The sequence below is a fragment of the Zalophus californianus genome, chromosome 10, assembly GCF_009762305.2.
Source record: "Zalophus californianus isolate mZalCal1 chromosome 10, mZalCal1.pri.v2, whole genome shotgun sequence".
Lineage (NCBI taxonomy): Eukaryota > Metazoa > Chordata > Mammalia > Carnivora > Otariidae > Zalophus > Zalophus californianus.
The window spans coordinates 51863302-51881436 of record NC_045604.1 but is presented as its reverse complement, the minus strand read 5'-3'; the positions used below and the strand labels follow the sequence as shown (position 1 = coordinate 51881436).

At 44.7% G+C, this 18135-nt stretch overlaps 1 protein-coding gene across 6 annotated transcripts in view; it reads right to left on the bottom strand.

The window, feature by feature from the left end:
• The window catches only part of TNR (tenascin R), a 424235-nt gene that overhangs the window by 37628 nt on the left and 368472 nt on the right, over nt 1-18135 (bottom strand). For all 6 annotated transcript variants that reach the window (XR_003523289.2, XR_003523290.2, XM_027613061.2 and 3 more), the window contains 7 exons: nt 10177-10266; nt 8832-9095; nt 7961-8230; nt 6743-6862; nt 5680-5826; nt 3003-3122; nt 395-538 (listed from right to left, as the gene is read on the bottom strand). Coding sequence is in view for 4 of the 6 variants with exons in the window: in XM_027613061.2 (XP_027468862.1) it covers nt 395-538; nt 3003-3122; nt 5680-5826; nt 6743-6862; nt 7961-8230; nt 8832-9095; nt 10177-10266 (1155 nt within the window). In the remaining 2 variants the exon portion in view is untranslated. The remainder of the gene's footprint in view (nt 1-394; nt 539-3002; nt 3123-5679; nt 5827-6742; nt 6863-7960; nt 8231-8831; nt 9096-10176; nt 10267-18135) is intronic.

Sequence of the window (18135 nt, the reverse complement as noted above, 5' to 3'; positions counted from 1 at the left end):
CACTCTTGAGCTTATATCATTCCCACATCTATACCTCTGTCTACTCTCTGGCCATGATTGTACTCAGCAACTGTCTCCCAAATATCAAGCCCTGTAATATGCATCAGATTTTTCTAGGCCAGATGCATGTCTAGTACTGGCCTCTTTGGGCCTGGTTCTACTGCTGTCAGCCAGACCCAGGATGAGAGCAGGAAACAGACAGGTATCTGCGGCCCGAGAGCTGCAGCTCACTTTCACTGGCATTTGGGCAGCAGTCAGCTGAAATACAAACAGCTCATAGCTGCACTGGCCAAAGCCTACAGACTATCATCCAGTGCACCACATGGAGACTGGTAATTTTCAGATCCACAAAAGCATCTAGAGATGCTGGATGTGTAGCCAACCATGTACTCACGGGTAGAGAAGTTGGTGCTGATGGTGCCACTGGTGAGAGGCCCACTGGTGGCATACATATTAATAGTATAGTGGGTGCTAGGAAGCAGGCCAACGAGCTGGAATTCCTCACTGCCACCATCAACCAGGATGGTCTCTCCAGCAACTGAAATCAGATGAACATGGATAAAAATTGAATAAGGCTATTTAACCTAGGAAAGCCATACCAAATCCAAAGGCATTTCGTAAAGATTCAGTATTAGAGAGTTTTGGAAAGAATCTCTTAAAGGTTATTTAATTGAGCATTATATTCCACATGAGCATCCCCTTGCATTTTGCATCTTAATTGAGAAAAATAGTCCTTATTTGGAGGCCAAATTGTCTTTTCCATGACTTCCACTCAGGCCACTGGGGTTACAAAGAATAAGCTGAATCCTCTGTCTACATGGCTCCTTCCTTCCCGCCATACCTCCTAATCAAGTCCTCTCTCCTCTAGGCTGAGAAAATGTATTCCCAACCACCATTACATGTATGTGGCAATTCTAAAAGTATTGATTGTTTGCACCCATGGGCAGAACTTTGCATTTATTTCTACTGCATTTTGCCTTGTCAATTAAGTTTTGGACCACTGTTTCCGTTTATTGAAATATATTTGAATTTGGATTCTATTGACCACAGTTTAAAAATTTTTTTATTTAAGTACAGTTGAAACACAATGTTGCATTAGCTTCAGGTATATAATATAGTGATTCAGCTTCTCCATATATTATGCTATGCTCACCACAAGCATAGCTACCATCTCTCACTGCACAGTGCTATTACAATATCATTGACTTACACAGTTTTGTTTTATATTCAAATGTGGTCCGCATGTCTTCTCTGTTTTCATTTAGCTGTGAGCAAAACTGCTTATTAGAGCAGGGCCACACCCTTTATGGTGTCTTTAGAATACTCCTGAGTCATTCAGCATTTAAGAAAGTTTACTGGGCACTTCCCCAAACAAGGTAGGGTCTGAGGTTTCAAGTTTCTTGTGGTCTAAAGGCATAGAAGGCATGCAAACAAGTAAAAATTCAAACCAGCTCTTTGAAAGAGCAAACATAATGACTCTATCTTTTGAATATCCTCATTTGCAACATCCTGCCAGCCATCACTGCTTGGCCATATCAAACCATGGCAGTTGCTCAAGAGTCCTCATGTTCTCTCGCATCTCTACAAATGCACTCAGGCTGCTCTTTGTCTTAGAATTCCCTTTCTTCTAGTCTCCTTCTCTAACTTTATCTAAGATCTGCTTTCTTTCTTCCTCTCAACACCCTCACCTCCAGTGAGTGATCTATCACATGTGGCTCAAGCTGTTTTGTGATTGCCTATTGTCATGACACTGCTCACATTGGGTTGTAAAATGTACTGGTCTCATCATCACCAGAAGTGAGTTCTGTGAAGAGAAGCACCCATGTTTTGTCTCTGAATCCTTACATCCTTGTTGAGTGTATGGCTCGTGGGAGGACATCCAAAATATTTGTTGAATGAATGGAAGTTAGTTGCTATGATGGAGGCATGTACTTTGTACCTGTGAGCAGGTGGGTCTGACTACCTTAGGGGAATACTGGAAGCTTTGACAGAGGACATGGTGTTGAAACTAAGACTTAGAGGATGGGTTTGTCTAGGCAGACAAGTGGGGAGAGAATCTCCAGGTAGAGGAAACAACACGTGCAAATGAGTAGTGGTTTGGGAAGGCATGGTGAGAGTTAAGAAATGCAGGCCCATGACATGCAAGGAGGGGTGGCAGCAGTTGAAATGGATTGTGCATGCACATAGATGGGTTATGATGTATCTATAGTCATGATATTCATTCCTTGAGGAGAGCTATTTAATCAGCTACCATTCTATGTTACTCCAAATATGATCCATCATGTATTTTTCCATCTAAGTGATAAGTAGGTTTTTCTGATGCCTTGCTGAAATCCAAGTGTGCTAGCAGATTTGCCAATAAAAAAAAAAAGATATAAAAAGACTTTGGTAAACTTATTCTTGGTGAACCTGTGCTGGTATCTTTTTCCAATTTATTTAATAGTCTGTTTTGGTTTTTATTTTCTTAAGCTTTAACAATCAGTTTACTTTGCAGCTTACAATATTGGCTTTCTCCGTCATTTTTGAAAATTAAGACATCTGCTTATGTCTTGTCTTTTGGTATCTCTGTTCTCTGGATTCCTGAATATAACCCACAACAATTCTGTGATCACATGTATAATTTAGGCAAGGAAATAACTTTCCTAGTTTTCTAGTATGGTGGGAGTTCCATGAAGTGAAGGAGTAACCACAGCACCTAGAACTTACAAAGTACTCAATAAGTGCTTGTGGAATGACTGAATGGGACTCAGGTTGCCTTGAAAGCCACATATGATGAGTGAATTCTTGTACCTTTCAGATTCAGCTTTCTGAATTCCTATAGCTGATGTAGTTTGCAGAGTTTAGGAACACTTGAGAGCTTTACAGTGAAAGTAAAGCAGGAAAATTTCTAAGCTGTCCCTCAAATTGATAAAATGTCCATTTAAAACAACTTTCATAATAGTCTTCAGCACCTGTCCTCACCATTTCCACCTGCCTGATGCATAGACCTGTAAGACGTTCACCTGCAAAGTGTGTGAGAATAATGACATAGTTCTCCACTTCACCCACTGGGGCCTTCCACTGCAGCAGGGCTTCTGTTGGAGTGATGTTGGTAGCAGTCAGATCCACAGGGTTGTCCATGGCTGAAACAGAGCCAGAGAATAGCAGGTAAAGGTAGGAGATACTGAAGGATGGAAGTGCAGTGAACTATCTCTTATAGTTTCATCCATCATGTACGTCTGCTGCTGTGCCGTACAAAAGAATGAAGTGAGTGGAGACCTTTTTCCTTCCTTCCCTTCTAATCTTATTCTCTTCTCCCTTTCCTCTTTCCTCACTAGTGCCCAGTTCTCTCCTGATTGGCCCCAGATCTTCCTTTTAATTCATTCATTAACTTCTTATGTGCAGAGCACTGTCAGGTGCTACAGGGAATCCCAAGGTATGGCTGTTGTGTTTTACACATTTAAACCTAGATGGAGAAACTAAGAACATAGAGGAATTGTTATATTTCTTTCGTTAATGAGATAATTTGCCTCCCAGGCTATTTGAACTTTCATAAATATAAGGAGCATGCCTTGTGAAATGATCTCTGTTAATGAACTTCAGAAAGTATGGTGGGAGTTCCATGAAGTGAAGGAGTAACCACAGCACCTAGAACTTACAAAGTACTCAATAAGTGCTTGTGGAATGACTGAATGGGACTCAGGTTGCCTTGAAAGCCACCTATGATGAGTGAATTCTTGCTTTGCTACTCACAGGCTCCCTTTGTACTGAGTCCTGGGTATCCCTTTTGTGGCCTAGAGAGTCATGGGGATTCTTTCAGGCTAAAGGTCACTAGTGTCTGTTGGGGGGAACAGAGTTTCCTCATCATGGGACCAAGTTCATATTCTTATTTACCCATGATCTATGCCTTTGTTTCTTACTATGCTTCCCTTCTATAAAGTTGGGGTTTATTTTAGAAATGGATGCTATTACAATAGTTTAGGTATCAACTCAACTTAAGTGTCATGTAATTTACTCCTGGGGACCAAGAGATGCTGTTGATCTGGCCCTGTTCTCTAACTGAAGGTTTCTATTGCTTGCCTATGTTACTTATTCGGAAGCAACAACTGTGAAATATTTTTTTAAATTTTAATATCTGAATTGTATACGTAATCTGTGTTTTTAACAAATTCTTCAAATGCAATCATATGAAAAGAGACAAAGAAGAAAAGTCTTGGGAGACTAGTTAGCTTGATCTCGCTGAGATTAACTATGAGACCCTGAAGGAGTACTCATTTCCCAAAGTTGTAAAATCATAAACCTCACATTAAAACAACAACAAAAGAAGACATTTCTGTGGGCAATCTGTTTATTGGGAGTTGCCACAATAGCTCTGTCTGAACCTGAAGGAGGGTGGTTTGGGTTGGTACACTGCTGAATATCCGCTTTACAGATACTTGCTGCTTATGACCAAGAACCCAAGGAATGAGGTGTTTTTGACCCAAGTTGCTGCTTTCTTTTACCTTAGGGGGTAGGAGGCTCTTGAAATCCATCTTACAGGCCTCAAAGAGAAAAAGTTTAATATTTTTACCATGAATTTCTAAGACTTTCAGGAAGGTGAGAGGGGGCTTCTTTTGATTCATTGGGCATCACTTTGGGTCAATATTTCTTGATTCCTTAATGGTCACAGATAATTTGATGGAAAGGAAAGATTGGACCAAAAACATGGCTGGATTATGTGTAGTTACAGACCTGGAAGGAGACTAGGGAAGATAAGAATATCCTATGGTGTTTTTTGGAAGAATAATTTTTTTAGGTTCTGAAACGTTCTGAAGGCATGTTTCTTTGGCCATTACTCTACAGATGTTTCTGGGCCTGTGAGAGCATCTACAAAATCGGTGAGGAATTCCAAGTTACCTTTTCCTCATTCAGGAAATGCCATTCTCTGAGGAAATTAAGCAGCCTTAAGAAATTCTGGTGTTCTCCTAAAGAGGCAAGCTGGAAATTTCCGATGTGCTATGGGAATGATAGCTTAACTGGGAGGTTAAGTCTGGGGTCAGAAAACTTTGGCTGTCCCCTCTGGTGCCTTCTATAGAAAATCTTTCCTAGTTCTGCATGGTGGGCTGACTCAGGGGCCAGAGCAAGAGGAGAAATAGAGCTGCTGCAGGAGCCCTGTCCCCAGGCCCAATCCAAAGAGCTCATTTTCCAAAGGAAGGCCTCCACCTTTTGATCTTAAAGCAATAACAAATGCAGCCGCTTGGTGGCTTCTGACCAGGATGAAGAATTTCAGGAACCCAAGGGTTTTTACTGGAATAATAACACTTTCCTTCTCTGAGATAAAATTTACTTGACTGAGTCTTTTAAAAAATTAGATGAGATGATTCAGATGTCTGTTCTGGGATTCACTTCCATAATGTGTCTTTGAAAGGTCACTTTTCCGTTTGAAAATTCCATGAAAATTTCTGACCTAAACCAATAAGACTCTTAGAAGAGGGTTACTCTCTAAACTCCCCACATTAGAGGGCAATACCAGAGGGGAGAGAAATCACAAATTGCATTGCATGACACAGTGAGTCAGAGGAGCACCCAGGAATGGAGCTTCTGAGCCCAGAATGTGTGTCCTCTGTATTAGCCAGAAGAACTCCACTGTTTGCCTCTTCTGTCTGTTGCAGGTCCTCAACCAGGGTCCTGACTTGGCTCATGACAGGAAGACATGCCTACCTGTGTGAATGAGGGTACAGATGCGCTCACTCTCCTCCCTGCCCCGCACGCTGTTGAGACTGATTTCATATTCGGTGGCTGGATATAGCTTGGTGATGGTGAATTCTGTCACCGTGTTGGGCACCACCGAGCTGTCCAGCCGTCCCACTAAGAAAGAGAAGAAGCCACTGTTAAAGTTCAGCATATCCTTCATCAACACAGCTCATGGTATAATCTACATAGAAGCTTCTGGCTGTACTTTGTCATGAAGCATAGATGGGTGCAAGGCCCAGCACTCAGTGGGGAAGGAGGAGAAATGGCTCATAGACTGGGAATGTTGGAACTTGAAAACACCTTGCATGCTGGCCTGACCCCCTCATTTTATAGATTCCTTGGATCATAGAAAAAAAGTGGCTAGGTGGTTTTCTAACATACTGGTCTTCTTAAGGCAGTCGAGGGGTCATGGCTACAAAGAGTGGTCCATGCAGCCCAGAGACAGGGTAGTCTGGAAAACTATGCCACTACCTCCCTGGAAGTGGGCATGCCCTCTACTTTGTTAACAATGTGGCATGCACCAACAGGAACTGGCAGGAAGCCGGGGGTGTCTGGGCCAAGTTTTTCTGACTCATAACTTGGCTGGAGTAGCAGAAATAGGACCACCACCACCGTGGTTCCCTCTAAGGCTCCATCTGGTCCAGCTGAGTCTTTAGGCATCCCCCGGGATTCTAGTCTTGGACTTCACTCTCTCAAGAAAGTGAATGTAACCCTGGCTCTTGGCAGAATTCTTTAGGGTTCTTCATTACTACACTGCCTAGATAAGGTGACCAGTTATCGTGGTTCACTCTGCCGATGGAGGGCCTGCTTTCTGGGTGAATACAGTTAAACCTTTTGTGAGAGGAGTTGGCGAGTTAAGGGTTTCTTTGCTGCTCCTCCTCAGCCCACTCTCATTGTGATGGAACATGTCACAGAGAGGAGGAGAATGCAGGCGAGGGGTGATATCCTCTGGGATATGTAGTTCTCCTATAGCAATCTTCACCTAGCTCTAAATCCCATCCATTTGTGAGAAATCAAATAACTTTATTACCTTGTGTTGGCCGATAGGATACTCGGTAGTAATCAAAAGATGCAACAGGAGGGCTCCAGGAGACCATAACTGAGTCCTTGGTCACATTGCTAATTGTGATGTCTTTGGGGGGATCAATTCCTACAAGGACCCAGGTAGTTGTGGGAAAAAGACAGAAAGCACAGTGTGAAAAAGCAATTCCTATCCTTGGTTTCATGTGGACCAAGAGCTAATAGTGTTGCAGAGGCAGACAAGATCTTTATACTAGAGCATCCTTAAAGCCGTGCTCAGGCCAAAGTTTCACATGAAACCTCAGAGTTATTGGCTAAAACCATGTTCGTGGGGAATATTTGAACAACATGAAGTCAAGTTGGCAAGCTCTGTGCTGTGCAACAACTACTACCTGTGTGTGAATGCCAACTGGGAAGCTTCCTTTAAGTTCATATGTTTTGCTTTGAACTGGGAGTAACATGGCCGTTTTCTCTGGAGCAACTTCTCTTGGACAAACCCAACTGTTTCTCTTATTTTTTTTTAGCAGCCACCTACGGTTCAATTTGGAAAAACTGCCTATTGAGTCTAGAGGGATTTCAGAGCACAAGTCCAAAACAAATCCACTTTCCTAAATTGCATTTCATCTGTACTGGATACTTCATTTTTTTGACTACTGGGGGATCCCAGGGTTGAAACCAACTAGTGCTTAATCCACTTGTCCAGTTTGTAAGTTCTTGTTAGTATGTAGGAAACCAGAAAAATACACATGTCTTCACCCACATGCACACTTATATCTGGGATTGTATCTGAGAATGATGAGACAAGAATGATCCAATTCATCTCAGGGTGCTGTGTTTTCCAAACAACATGCAAATCAACCCCATTTTCTGTCTCAGGTTTGCACATGGTTGCGTGCTGGTCCCATATAATTTTGAGGAAGCATCATTTGTATGAGTGACCTTACTGAGCAGTCAAGAGATGAGTTTTCCTCTTGGAGGTTAGCTCTCTTCAGGCTGGTAGTGTGAGAACCTCTGGACCAATGCATTCAAACCCGGGCCTCCTCAAGACATTGAGTCCATCCTACCTTCCAAAAGGAAGTTTCCCATCTTATACATTTTGTGCAACCCTCTCTAGCCAAGTGAGGCAGTCCCCTACGACTTGGGGATTTCTCTTTGTAAATTTCATTGACTTGTTAAAGACCTCGTAGGAACTCCCTTCACCACCTACTGTCAAGTCCTCCAGCCTCACCTGTGGTGATGGAGCCCACAATGGGCTCAGAGGTCACCGTGCCGTGGACTGCTACCAGGTTCACAATGTACTCAGTGGCCGGCTGCAGACCCATCAGGACAGTATGCCTCTTGGTAGCATCCAGGGAGACCTCTGTCATCTCTTCTTCTTCATCCCGAGGGCTGTAGTTCAGAATGAGTCTGTCTGCTGGAGGGGATGGGTCACTCCAGGTTATGTTTACGCTGGAGGAGGTCACGTGAGAAAAGTGCAAATGGGAGATGGGGCGGAAGCCTGCAAAGCAGAGGAGATGATGGTTCTGAAACATATGTGAGGTGTGGGACCCTGGGCTAGAAGAGCCAACTGACTGAAGCAATCTGTTTTCCTTGTAAACTAGGACTACACCTTCACTTGCTGACTCACAGCTTCCGCCTTCTCACTCTCCAGTCCTGTCCACTCTCTTTTCTCCAAGCCACATACTGAAAAATGAATGCCCTCAGCAGGGTAAAACCTCTGTGAGTTATTCATAATACTCACCCAGGATTTAAAATCTTTATCCTGGGAGAAATTTAACATGATTGCCTGGATCCTCTGAATGCCCACTGATTTAGTGCAGGCAGGGGAAGATGAACAGAATCAACCCCTTTGTCCAGGCTGTAGAAAACCAGATACAAATTTTCTGGCATGTAAGTAGCTTTGCTCATCTCTCCCCCTTATTTCCAACCATTCCATCTTGATATATTTATTAATTTCTCCTCTATCTCTTCTTTCTCTACCCACATTCCACCTTCTCTAAACAAAATGGGGTATTCAAAGAGTCGGTTGCCTAGATGACCTTCTTGTACAAAGATCCATTAATCCCTGAACCCATTTGGGATTTCTGCTATCCTGGTACCTGTGAAGGCATCCACGGTGGACTCGAAGCTTTGCTGCCGACCCCTTTCAGCAGTGATTGAAATGATGTACTCTGCTCCGGGCTCTAGATCTGTCAGTGTGTATGAGGTCCTGTCCTTAGGCACAGTGACTTCTGAGGCAATCCCGGAGGAAGGGGTAAAAGTAATTCGGTAGTGATCAATGGGGCCGCTGGCCTTGGTCCAGATGAGAGAGATGGAAGTTTCCGAGGAGGCTGTCACCATAAGGTCTCGGGGACTGTCAAGTTCTGTGGATCAACATAAGTGGCCTATTTTACACAAGTTCCATAGATCGGCCAGTATTTATTGGAATTGGACCTCCCTGTGGATTTCTAAGCTATCAGCAGGCCTGTTGACCACGATGATTAGGTTGTCATTGCTGACAATTATCTCACATTTTTTTAAGCACCTTCTCTTTGAAAGATGGCCAAGGGCTTGGTATATAGATGGACAATTTGCATAAAAGCATTAGTAGGTCCAACACCACTAGAATAATCCACCTCTGGGACAAAGCTGGCTGCTGGTTGTCAAGCTCTCCATACTCATTTTTCTCGCAGTCTTTTTCAGCAAGCCAACCAGGGTAAAATAGAAGCCACCATTAAGTAAGGATATGCCATCCCTGGCAACAGTAGCTATCCCTGTTCCTGAGGCCATTTTGATTGACCTGGCCATGGGTGTACAAGTCTGAGAACTCCTGGGGACCCATGTCCTTGTGGTTCTCTAGAGAGGTTTTCTGTACTAGAATGAGCCTTGGGACAGGGATTGGTTCAAAATCCCCAGCTCAGTCCGGGCTGCCTGTACCTAAGGTACTAGAGTGACTTTGAAATTTACCCAGAATTTGGAAGCAAATCTTCTGGATCCAGAATAACAAGGGTCTCAGGTGGACTTTTCCACTGTCCTTAGATTTAATGGGTTGTTTCCAAATCTAAACCTTTATCCTTGTGGCCTTTCTGAGGGCTTCTGTCATGCATGGTGAGGGACATCACATTCTGCCTGTTCTGGGGTGGTCTAGAAAGAAATAGGACCTGTTATGACACTAACCGATTTGGAATTTTCTACCTCTGTGGGCAGGCAGCCCTTCAGACCATGGGAGATGTGCATAGATCTGTGGGGAAGAGAAGGAGACTATCCTGCATGTTGATGTCAGAGGTTAGGCACAGAGATCAGAGATCTGCAGGTAGACGTTGTTTCTAGGCTGATAACTGTCATCCAGGGACCTGTTCATTAAGGGGCATTGCCTTCTGACTCAGCCTTGCCAGGACAAGCCTCCATGGCTTCTTAGGCCTACAGAGTATCCTGGTCTTCTTCTGCACCAATCTTCCTACTCACCAGTCCTGGCATTCATGGTGGCTGGTACACTTTGCTGTGAGTTCATGACAGCAGATATTCCAACTCCATACTCAGTGCCAGGCACCAGATCTGTCAGTAGATGCAGAAACAAACATTATTCCATGTGTGTGTCAGTGGTGGGGAAGGCAGAAAGGAGGGAAGCAAATGAGCTTAGATTCCTGTTCCTATCTTATGTTTAGTCCTTCCTGAATCTCCTCCTAATTTTACCTAGTACGAAATCCCAATTTCACCACTTAGGAAATCCATACCAAGTTAACAGGATGAATTGCTCAGTGCAGAGCTTCCTTCTTGCTGCTGACCTTGGGAAGGCAGTGAGGCTGCCCTTGTCGGTGACTTTCAGAAATGTGCTCTCCTGTGGAAGGTCTCCCCGTGTTACTTAGAGTCTCAGGTTGGCTACAACTGGTGAAGGGAGTCCTTGTATAAGCTGTGAATTGAAGGATTGTGTGGACATGGGCCTTTAAAGCATTTCTTGAACATTGTGTGTGAACATCAACTGCACCTTTTAAAGGACTGAAACCATATGGGTACTCCAGGATCCCTTCTAGGGAGCAACACTGGATGAACTTTCTGAGCACAGACTATCAGGCCTTTAATGTAGGGGCAGGCAGAAGCCCTGTGGCTGTGGGTTCCCTACCAAGGTCGGTAATTCAGATCCCAGGGTACTTGAAGTTATGGATTCAATCTTAGGATTTGAAGTTATGGATTCAATCTTAGGATGGGGACTGCGGCAGATGGAAAAGATGCAAAAACTGTCCAACTAAAGGATATAAGCTTCTTTGGGGAAATCCTTTGGGGGTTTAATACAAAGAATCACTGGGAGCCTCCCAGGATATCTGTAATTATTGGGGGTGTTTCCATACTCTCTCCCACATTCATTTTCAGACAAAGTGGTTTGACCAGCATATTAAATTCCTATTGCTGCTATAACAAATTACCATAATTTAGTGGCTCAAAACAACATAAGTCTATTATTGTGCAGTTCAGCATTCAGCAGGTCTGAAGTCTAAATGGTTCAGCAGGGTTGCAGCCTCTGGAGGCTCTGGGGGAGAAATCATTTCTTTGCCTTTTCCAGCCTCTACGGGCTTCCTGCATCCCTTGGCTTGTGGTTCCTTAATCCATCTTCAAAGCCAAAGCACAGCATTTTCAAGCCTGTTTATCTCTCCAACCTCTGTGTCCATTGCCCAATCTTCTACTCTGAGTGATCTTCCTGTATCCATCTTTTTTTTTTTTTTTTTTAAGATTTTATTTGTTAGACACAGACAGAGAGCGGAGAGAGCACAAGCTGGAGGACCGACAGGCAGAGGGAGAAGCAGGATCCCCACTGAGCAAGAAGCCCGATGCAGGACTCAATCCCAGGACTTTGGGATCATGACCTGAGCTGAAGGCAGACACTTAACCGACTGAGCCCTTCTTCTTACATTGGCTCCACCTGTATAACTTAATCACATCTACAAATTCCTTTTTGCCATGTAAAATGACAGAGTCATGTGTTCCTGGGATTAGAACTTGGACATCTTTGGAGGCCATTATTCTAGCATCAAACAAGCATCAAATTTGCCCTTGTTTACTAGAAGTGGGACTGTAGAAAAATACAAGATCAAATCATTACCTATGCGGCCCCCCGTGATGAGTCTGAGTGCTTCTGGTAGGCATTTGTGGGAGGGGGGCTCTGTGTCGGCCCACAAGAGCCCTGGCTTGATGATCATGCTATTCTGCATTTATATAACATATGTTCTTTTCAAAATACCTGAATGTGATTTGACCCTCACCACAACCTGAGGAGTGGGATGGGGAGTCTTTTCTTCATCTGCATTAGTTTCTTGTGGCTGCCATGACAAATGATGACAACAGGGTGGCTTACAACAACAGAAATTTATTCTCCCCCAGTTCTAGAGTCTAGAGGGCCCAAATCAAGGTGTTGATGCGCAGGGATCCTTCCAGAGGCTCTAAGGGGGAGAATCTTTCCTTGCCTCTTCCAGCTTCTGGTGGTCGCCGGCCATCCAGGGCTTCCCTCACTTGTAGCTGCATCATTCCAGGCTCTGCCTCTGTTGTCACATGGTGTCTTAGTCAGCTCAGGCTGCTGCCACCAATGGCCATAGACTGGGTGGCTTAAACCACATTTATTTCCCACAGTTCTGGAGACTGAGAAGTCCAAGATCAGGGTACCAATAGATCTGACATAGGGTGAGACCTCACTTCCTGATTCATAGATGGCTATCTTCTTGCTGTATTCCCACACAGTGAAAAGAACAAGAGAACTCTCTGGGGTCTCTCTTTTATAAGGGCACCAATCCCATTCATGAGGGTTCCTTGCTCATGATTTAATCATCTCCCAAAGACCCTATCAGTTAATATTACATTGGGAATGAGGTTTCCAACATATGAATTTTGGGGTGACACAAACATTCAGTCTGTAACCTATGGCATTCTCCCTGTATGTCTGTGTCTTCTCCCTTCTGATGAAGACACTGGTCACATTGCATTTAGGGCCCACCCAATCTGTTTTGACCTCTTTTTAATTTGATTTCATCTGTAAAGACCCTGTTTCCAAATAAGGTCACATTCACAGGTTCCAGTTGGACATGAATTTGGGGGGGCACTATTCAAACCAGTACACCATTATATTATAAAAAGAAACTAAGGCAAAGATTCAGGGCTTTTAGGGGGAATGGAATGTTCCACCCTGCCCCCAATGTCATCGCTTCCCCTGAGCAGCTATGACTTCCCCTGGATCCCTGAGGTAATAGGAATGATTTTGACAGGAAATGCATCGAGCAAACTTCCCTTAACAAACGGCTTTTTATTTTTTAAAGATTTATCATTTATTTTAGAGAGAGAGTGTGTGTGGGGAGGGGCAGAGGGAGAGGGAGAGAGAGCATCTTAAGCAGACTTCCCGCTGAGCACAGAGTCTGACGTGAGGCTCAATCTCAGAACCCTGAGATCATGACCTTAAGATCACGACCTGAGCTGAAACCAAGAGTCGGATGCTTGACTGACTACACCCCCTCACCACGTGCCCCACAAATGGCTTGGTTTAATGAAGGGGAATGCTGCATGGTAGCCAGAGGGTTCTGTACCCACCTCCTCAGTATAGCTTTAGTACAGTTGATGCGATAAATCCCTCCATGCTTGAGTATGGCAGAACCACCAGGCCTTACTGACCAGGCTCCCTTGAAGGAGTGCATTAGAACCAGCCCTCTTTTGTCTTTCTCAAACCAGCTCCATCCACTTCTCAACCCTTCTTTCTTTCTCTAAAATGTCAACACCAGTGGAGGTCAAGTTTGTAGTTTGACAGACTTTGAGGTCTGTGGTGCTTACATTAACATTCAGGCTCGGCCACTTTCTACTGGTGTTAACTTTGATACTTGATATCTTTGAGCTTCAGTTTCTGTAGAATGGGAAGAGCAATGGTGTGTATCTCGGAGGGTCATCATGAGGATGAAATGAAGTACAGTGCCTGGCCCGTCCTGATAGTAGCCAATATCATTATTATCTTGCTCAGAGGACTATGCCAAGATCTTGAGTCTTTTTTTGTGTGCCCCAGGCAGGTCCAAGGTAGTCCTCGGCACACCTGTCATCAGTTTGCTGAGGCTTACCCTGTTGGCTCCAACGAAATCAGTGATTCAGGGAGTCCACCTGTCAGTGAAGAGCCGGACCCCTGGCTGGGTGGAGTACCTGTCACTAGATTTAGTGGGTGATTGTAATGCCCCCAGAGCCATTCCAAGCACACATTTATCTCTGTCAATATGTTCGACGAGCCCCAGGTACATCCTTGGTTGGAGAAATTAGATTACCTTTGGGACATAAACTACTTTTTTTAGGCATCTGATTGAAACCTTCAATTGCCTGTAATGAAGTAGAAATTCTCTGACGTAGATGAAGGGTGACAGATCGAGGGAGTAAGACAGAAATTATATGTTGCCAAACGGATCTAACATGTAATGTTTTCATCTGGGTTTCTTATTTATGAAGCTTAAATGAAATGTTCAATAATTTACAGTGGAATCATCTTTTCCCAGGAAACGGCAGAGCAGAATTTAAAGTACTCTCGTCCCAGGCTTTCTGTCTAGGGGATGGGAAAGTGGGACTCGTTTATGGTATCCTGCCTGCTACTTCCCTTTGATTTTCTGTAGCTTTCTTCCTGTGCTACAAGTGAATTGTTGCTCTTTGCTAGCAGGTAAAATACAGTTCTGCTGGAAAAGAAAATGTGTATTGGAGGCACATCCAGCACACTTATACATCAGCATTCTGTGGACTCCTAGGGATTTCTCACTTTTTAAAGACCCCATTGCTCTCCATCAATGCTCCCTTTATCTTTCCATCCACCTTCTGAAAGTGGTGGCACATGAATGGCTCTGTTGCCTTGCTTCATAATAGCTCAGAAAATTCATCCCATAGGAAACCACCACTCTCCATGCTTTATAGAACTTCCTTTGTTCAGCTTGGAGGCTGATGCTTTTCTCAACTCTTTCATGGCACACCCATTCTTCTCTGAACTCCCAAAGCACGCAGTTCATTCACTCACCAAACATTACTGAGGACTTCCTTTGTGCCGGGTGAGCTGAATGGACATCACCCTTACCCTTCCTTTAATGACATAAAAAGAACTCTGTACTGAAGGAGGAAATTATTTATTGAGCACCCATAATATGCCAAGCACTGAGCTGCATGCAGTAGGTAATATAGAAGAATAGGGAGGGAAGAAAGGAGGGATAAAAATTGAAGGCAATTTTTTTGAGTGTCTGATGGTCAAGAGTCCTAATATTAGCTATAGCTTCTTAAAGACTGTACCTATTATCTCGTTTAGTTCCCCTGCAGCTCTGCTGGGCGGGCATTACTGATGAACAAATAGAGGCTTGGAGAAGTCCATTCCTTGACTGAGGTCGTGAGGCTAATAGACAATAAAACTGGCTTTGGAACTCAAGTCCTTTATTTTTTTCTGAACTATCATAGCATTGTCCCTGTCCCTAAGAATCTTACAGGCTCGTGGAGTGGAGGGGAGTGGAGTAGCAGATTGGAATTTGAGGAATTTGGCACTACACCAAGGCTTGCTAGCTAAGGAAAGGGATGAGATCAGCATGGGCGGTAGTGACCAGGGGAAGCTTTCTAGAGAAGTGACTCGAGTTGAACCTTGAAAGCTAGCCAAGATTAGGAAAGGTAGAGGGAAGGAGATATGGAATGCTCTGGTGGGCAGGATGGGGCACGGGAGCAGGAAGAGATTAATTAGAGCTGAAGAACAACAGGAATGAGCAAATTCTTCCCTGCATTGCAAGGACCGTGGGTGATGAAAGTAGAATGACTCACTTCCCCCTGTTTAGGAGACTTATTCTTCTAGCTTCCTGCTGCTGGCAGGGAAGTCGTGGGGGGAAGCAGGCCCAAGCAGCTGAGATTGCTCCCTCTTCCCAGCCAAAAAACATGAATAAGACCCCTGGGATTCAGGTGGACCCATAGAAATAGGGACCTTTCTATCTCCAAATCCCTGGGCTCGTCTCCCGAGAACTGTGAACCTCCATTCTTCCAAACTGGGGTGAGGGTTAGTGCATTTACAGGACACCTGCTCTCAAAGGGAGTGGCAACCTGAAGACCCTCTGTGCCCAAAGAGTTTGTAGTCCATCTCTCAGTTTTTACAGCAATCATGTTACTATACTGTTACTTTAGTTTTCATGTCGGTCTCCTCACTAGACTCTTAGGTCTTGGGTCAAGGGGTTTGATTTTTTTATGTAATTCAGTGCATAGCATAGTGAAAGGAATATATGATGCACAGAAGCAGTGTAGCCAGGGTGCTGGGACCACTGGGAAGACTTATGAGGGGATGTCTCAACTGGGTTTTGAAGGATCAGAGGTATTTAGGTAGAGAAAGGGCATCACAGGCAGAAGGAATAATAGATGCGAAGGGGGATCTGGTGAAATAATTCATGAAAACCAGGGAGCTAATGTAGGGCCCCTGATAGCAAAAGTTCAGCAGTAGAATTTTTGTACTAGAGATTTCATAGATGGGAAATATTTGGAGACAACAGAAGATCTTCTGAGAACCCCTGAAATCACACCAGATGGGCAACAATCTACTTTTTAATATAATGGGGGTCTAAGCTCCCAGGCTCCCCATCCTTATTTTCCTAGGTGATGGTAGATGCTTCTCCAGGGTTACCTGAATGAATCAGGCTTTGGAGGCCATCTACCTGCTTTTTGAGTGTGCTGTCTTTAAGGACTGGCCCCACAAACCTATATTAAAATAATAATAACAATACTAAGGAACATTCTTCAATACAACTCTCTTGTTGCGAATGAGATTAATAAGAAACATGGCTCATCACCTCCTGTCCTACAGGAACATCCCATCTCTGGGTCTTCACTGTGAATAAGCACTTCCTGCTGAAGAAGCCAAAGCTGGAGATGAAAAATTCCCACCTGGTTTTCTCCTGGTTCCCTGGTCCCAGTCCTTTAACACAAATAAGGGGACAGATGCTCTTATGCACCAGCTCTGTGAGGAGGAGGGATGTGGAGGCTTCTGCTCTTTCTCTTCTTGGGTCTCTGCAGCCCACTTCCCACTTTCTGGCCCCTGAAAGGTGGCACCTTGTTCAGAGGGCGCCTTACCAAAGTGGCCACTTGGGGTCACTGTGACTTCACCTGAAGGAGGCTGAGCACAGTCTGGCTCAGGCCACGGGCCCATTGCCCGACTCCTCCTACTCCTCCTCAGAAGAGCCTCAGGGAGTTGAAGGTCTGGCACTTGGTCTGGTGTTTGTGCCCTGGCACATCAGGGAGTGCAGACAGGGTGAAGTGAACATCAAGTGCCTTGGTCAGCACTGGTTTGCCAGCTGGACTTCCCTGGGAGGCTCAGATTTCTTCATGGAAAATCCTCCTGTGGACAAGCACATCTACCTTTGCACCTGGAGGAACCCACCTTCTCACCCTTAGACCCTCATTTAAGCCCCAGGAGAAAATGTGGTTTTGGGTAGAGGCTACTGTTCCAAGTCCCCGGCAAAACCAGTGGCCTTGAAAGTGGTCCCTCATACGCCCGACTTGCAGTGTCAGCCTTGTGCGTGTATGTGAATGTGTCATGTGTGTCTGGCTGTGGGTCTTTGTTTTCTTGCAATCCTGTGTTGTACCGTGATGTCTGTGGGAATCTTCAAGGGTTTCCTAAGCCTGGTGGATGATTTATCTGATTGGCAGTCTGTGGCCTGGGGATGGAGTTAGTCACGAGGCAGAGAGGGGCAGCTGGGTGGGAAGTGCCATCAGGAGGCTCGTAGGCAGACACCCCAGGGGGTTGCTCAGGGCTGTGATGAACTGGCTCTGGGGGGCTGGGTTAGAGCCCATGCTCACATACTCATAGGGACTAGCTCCTTTGACCTTTCTCTTGGTCACAGGGCTCCTCAAGTGTGCACGCCCATTCATGGGGGGGCACCAGGCAAGAACGTGTAGTTAGCTGAGGACAAACCCCTTTTCCCTCTTGGCAAAGCACTGAAGCCGCAGGCCTTTCTGAGGACAGCTAGAGAGGGGTCACCTCAGAAAAAGAGCAGTATTTCTCATTTGCATGGGTCTGAGGCAGGATTTTTTGAGCAAATTCCAGTCAAGGAAAGGAGAATCTCCTTCTTTCCTTAGAGTCACCCACATCTCCCCCCTCTTCCACTCAGAGTTTTCTACAGGGTGTGTTATTTTCCACTGTTAACCAAAAAACAGTGGTGGTGTCCGTCCTTGGTTAAGTGCTACCCATTCTAACCTCGAGGTCCCTTGATGTGCCCATAAAATATCTAACACTCAGGACCCCTCTGGGACTCCGGGTCTGGTACACAGGCCAAGCACACATCATCCCGGGGGAGAGGCTGAGCCTAAAAATGTTATCATTAAGGACACAGAAGCCACCGGAGCAAAGAAAAAAAAAATCATTGCAGACACTGAGTCTGTGGTTCAGAACCAAATTCATACTCCCAAGGGAATTCT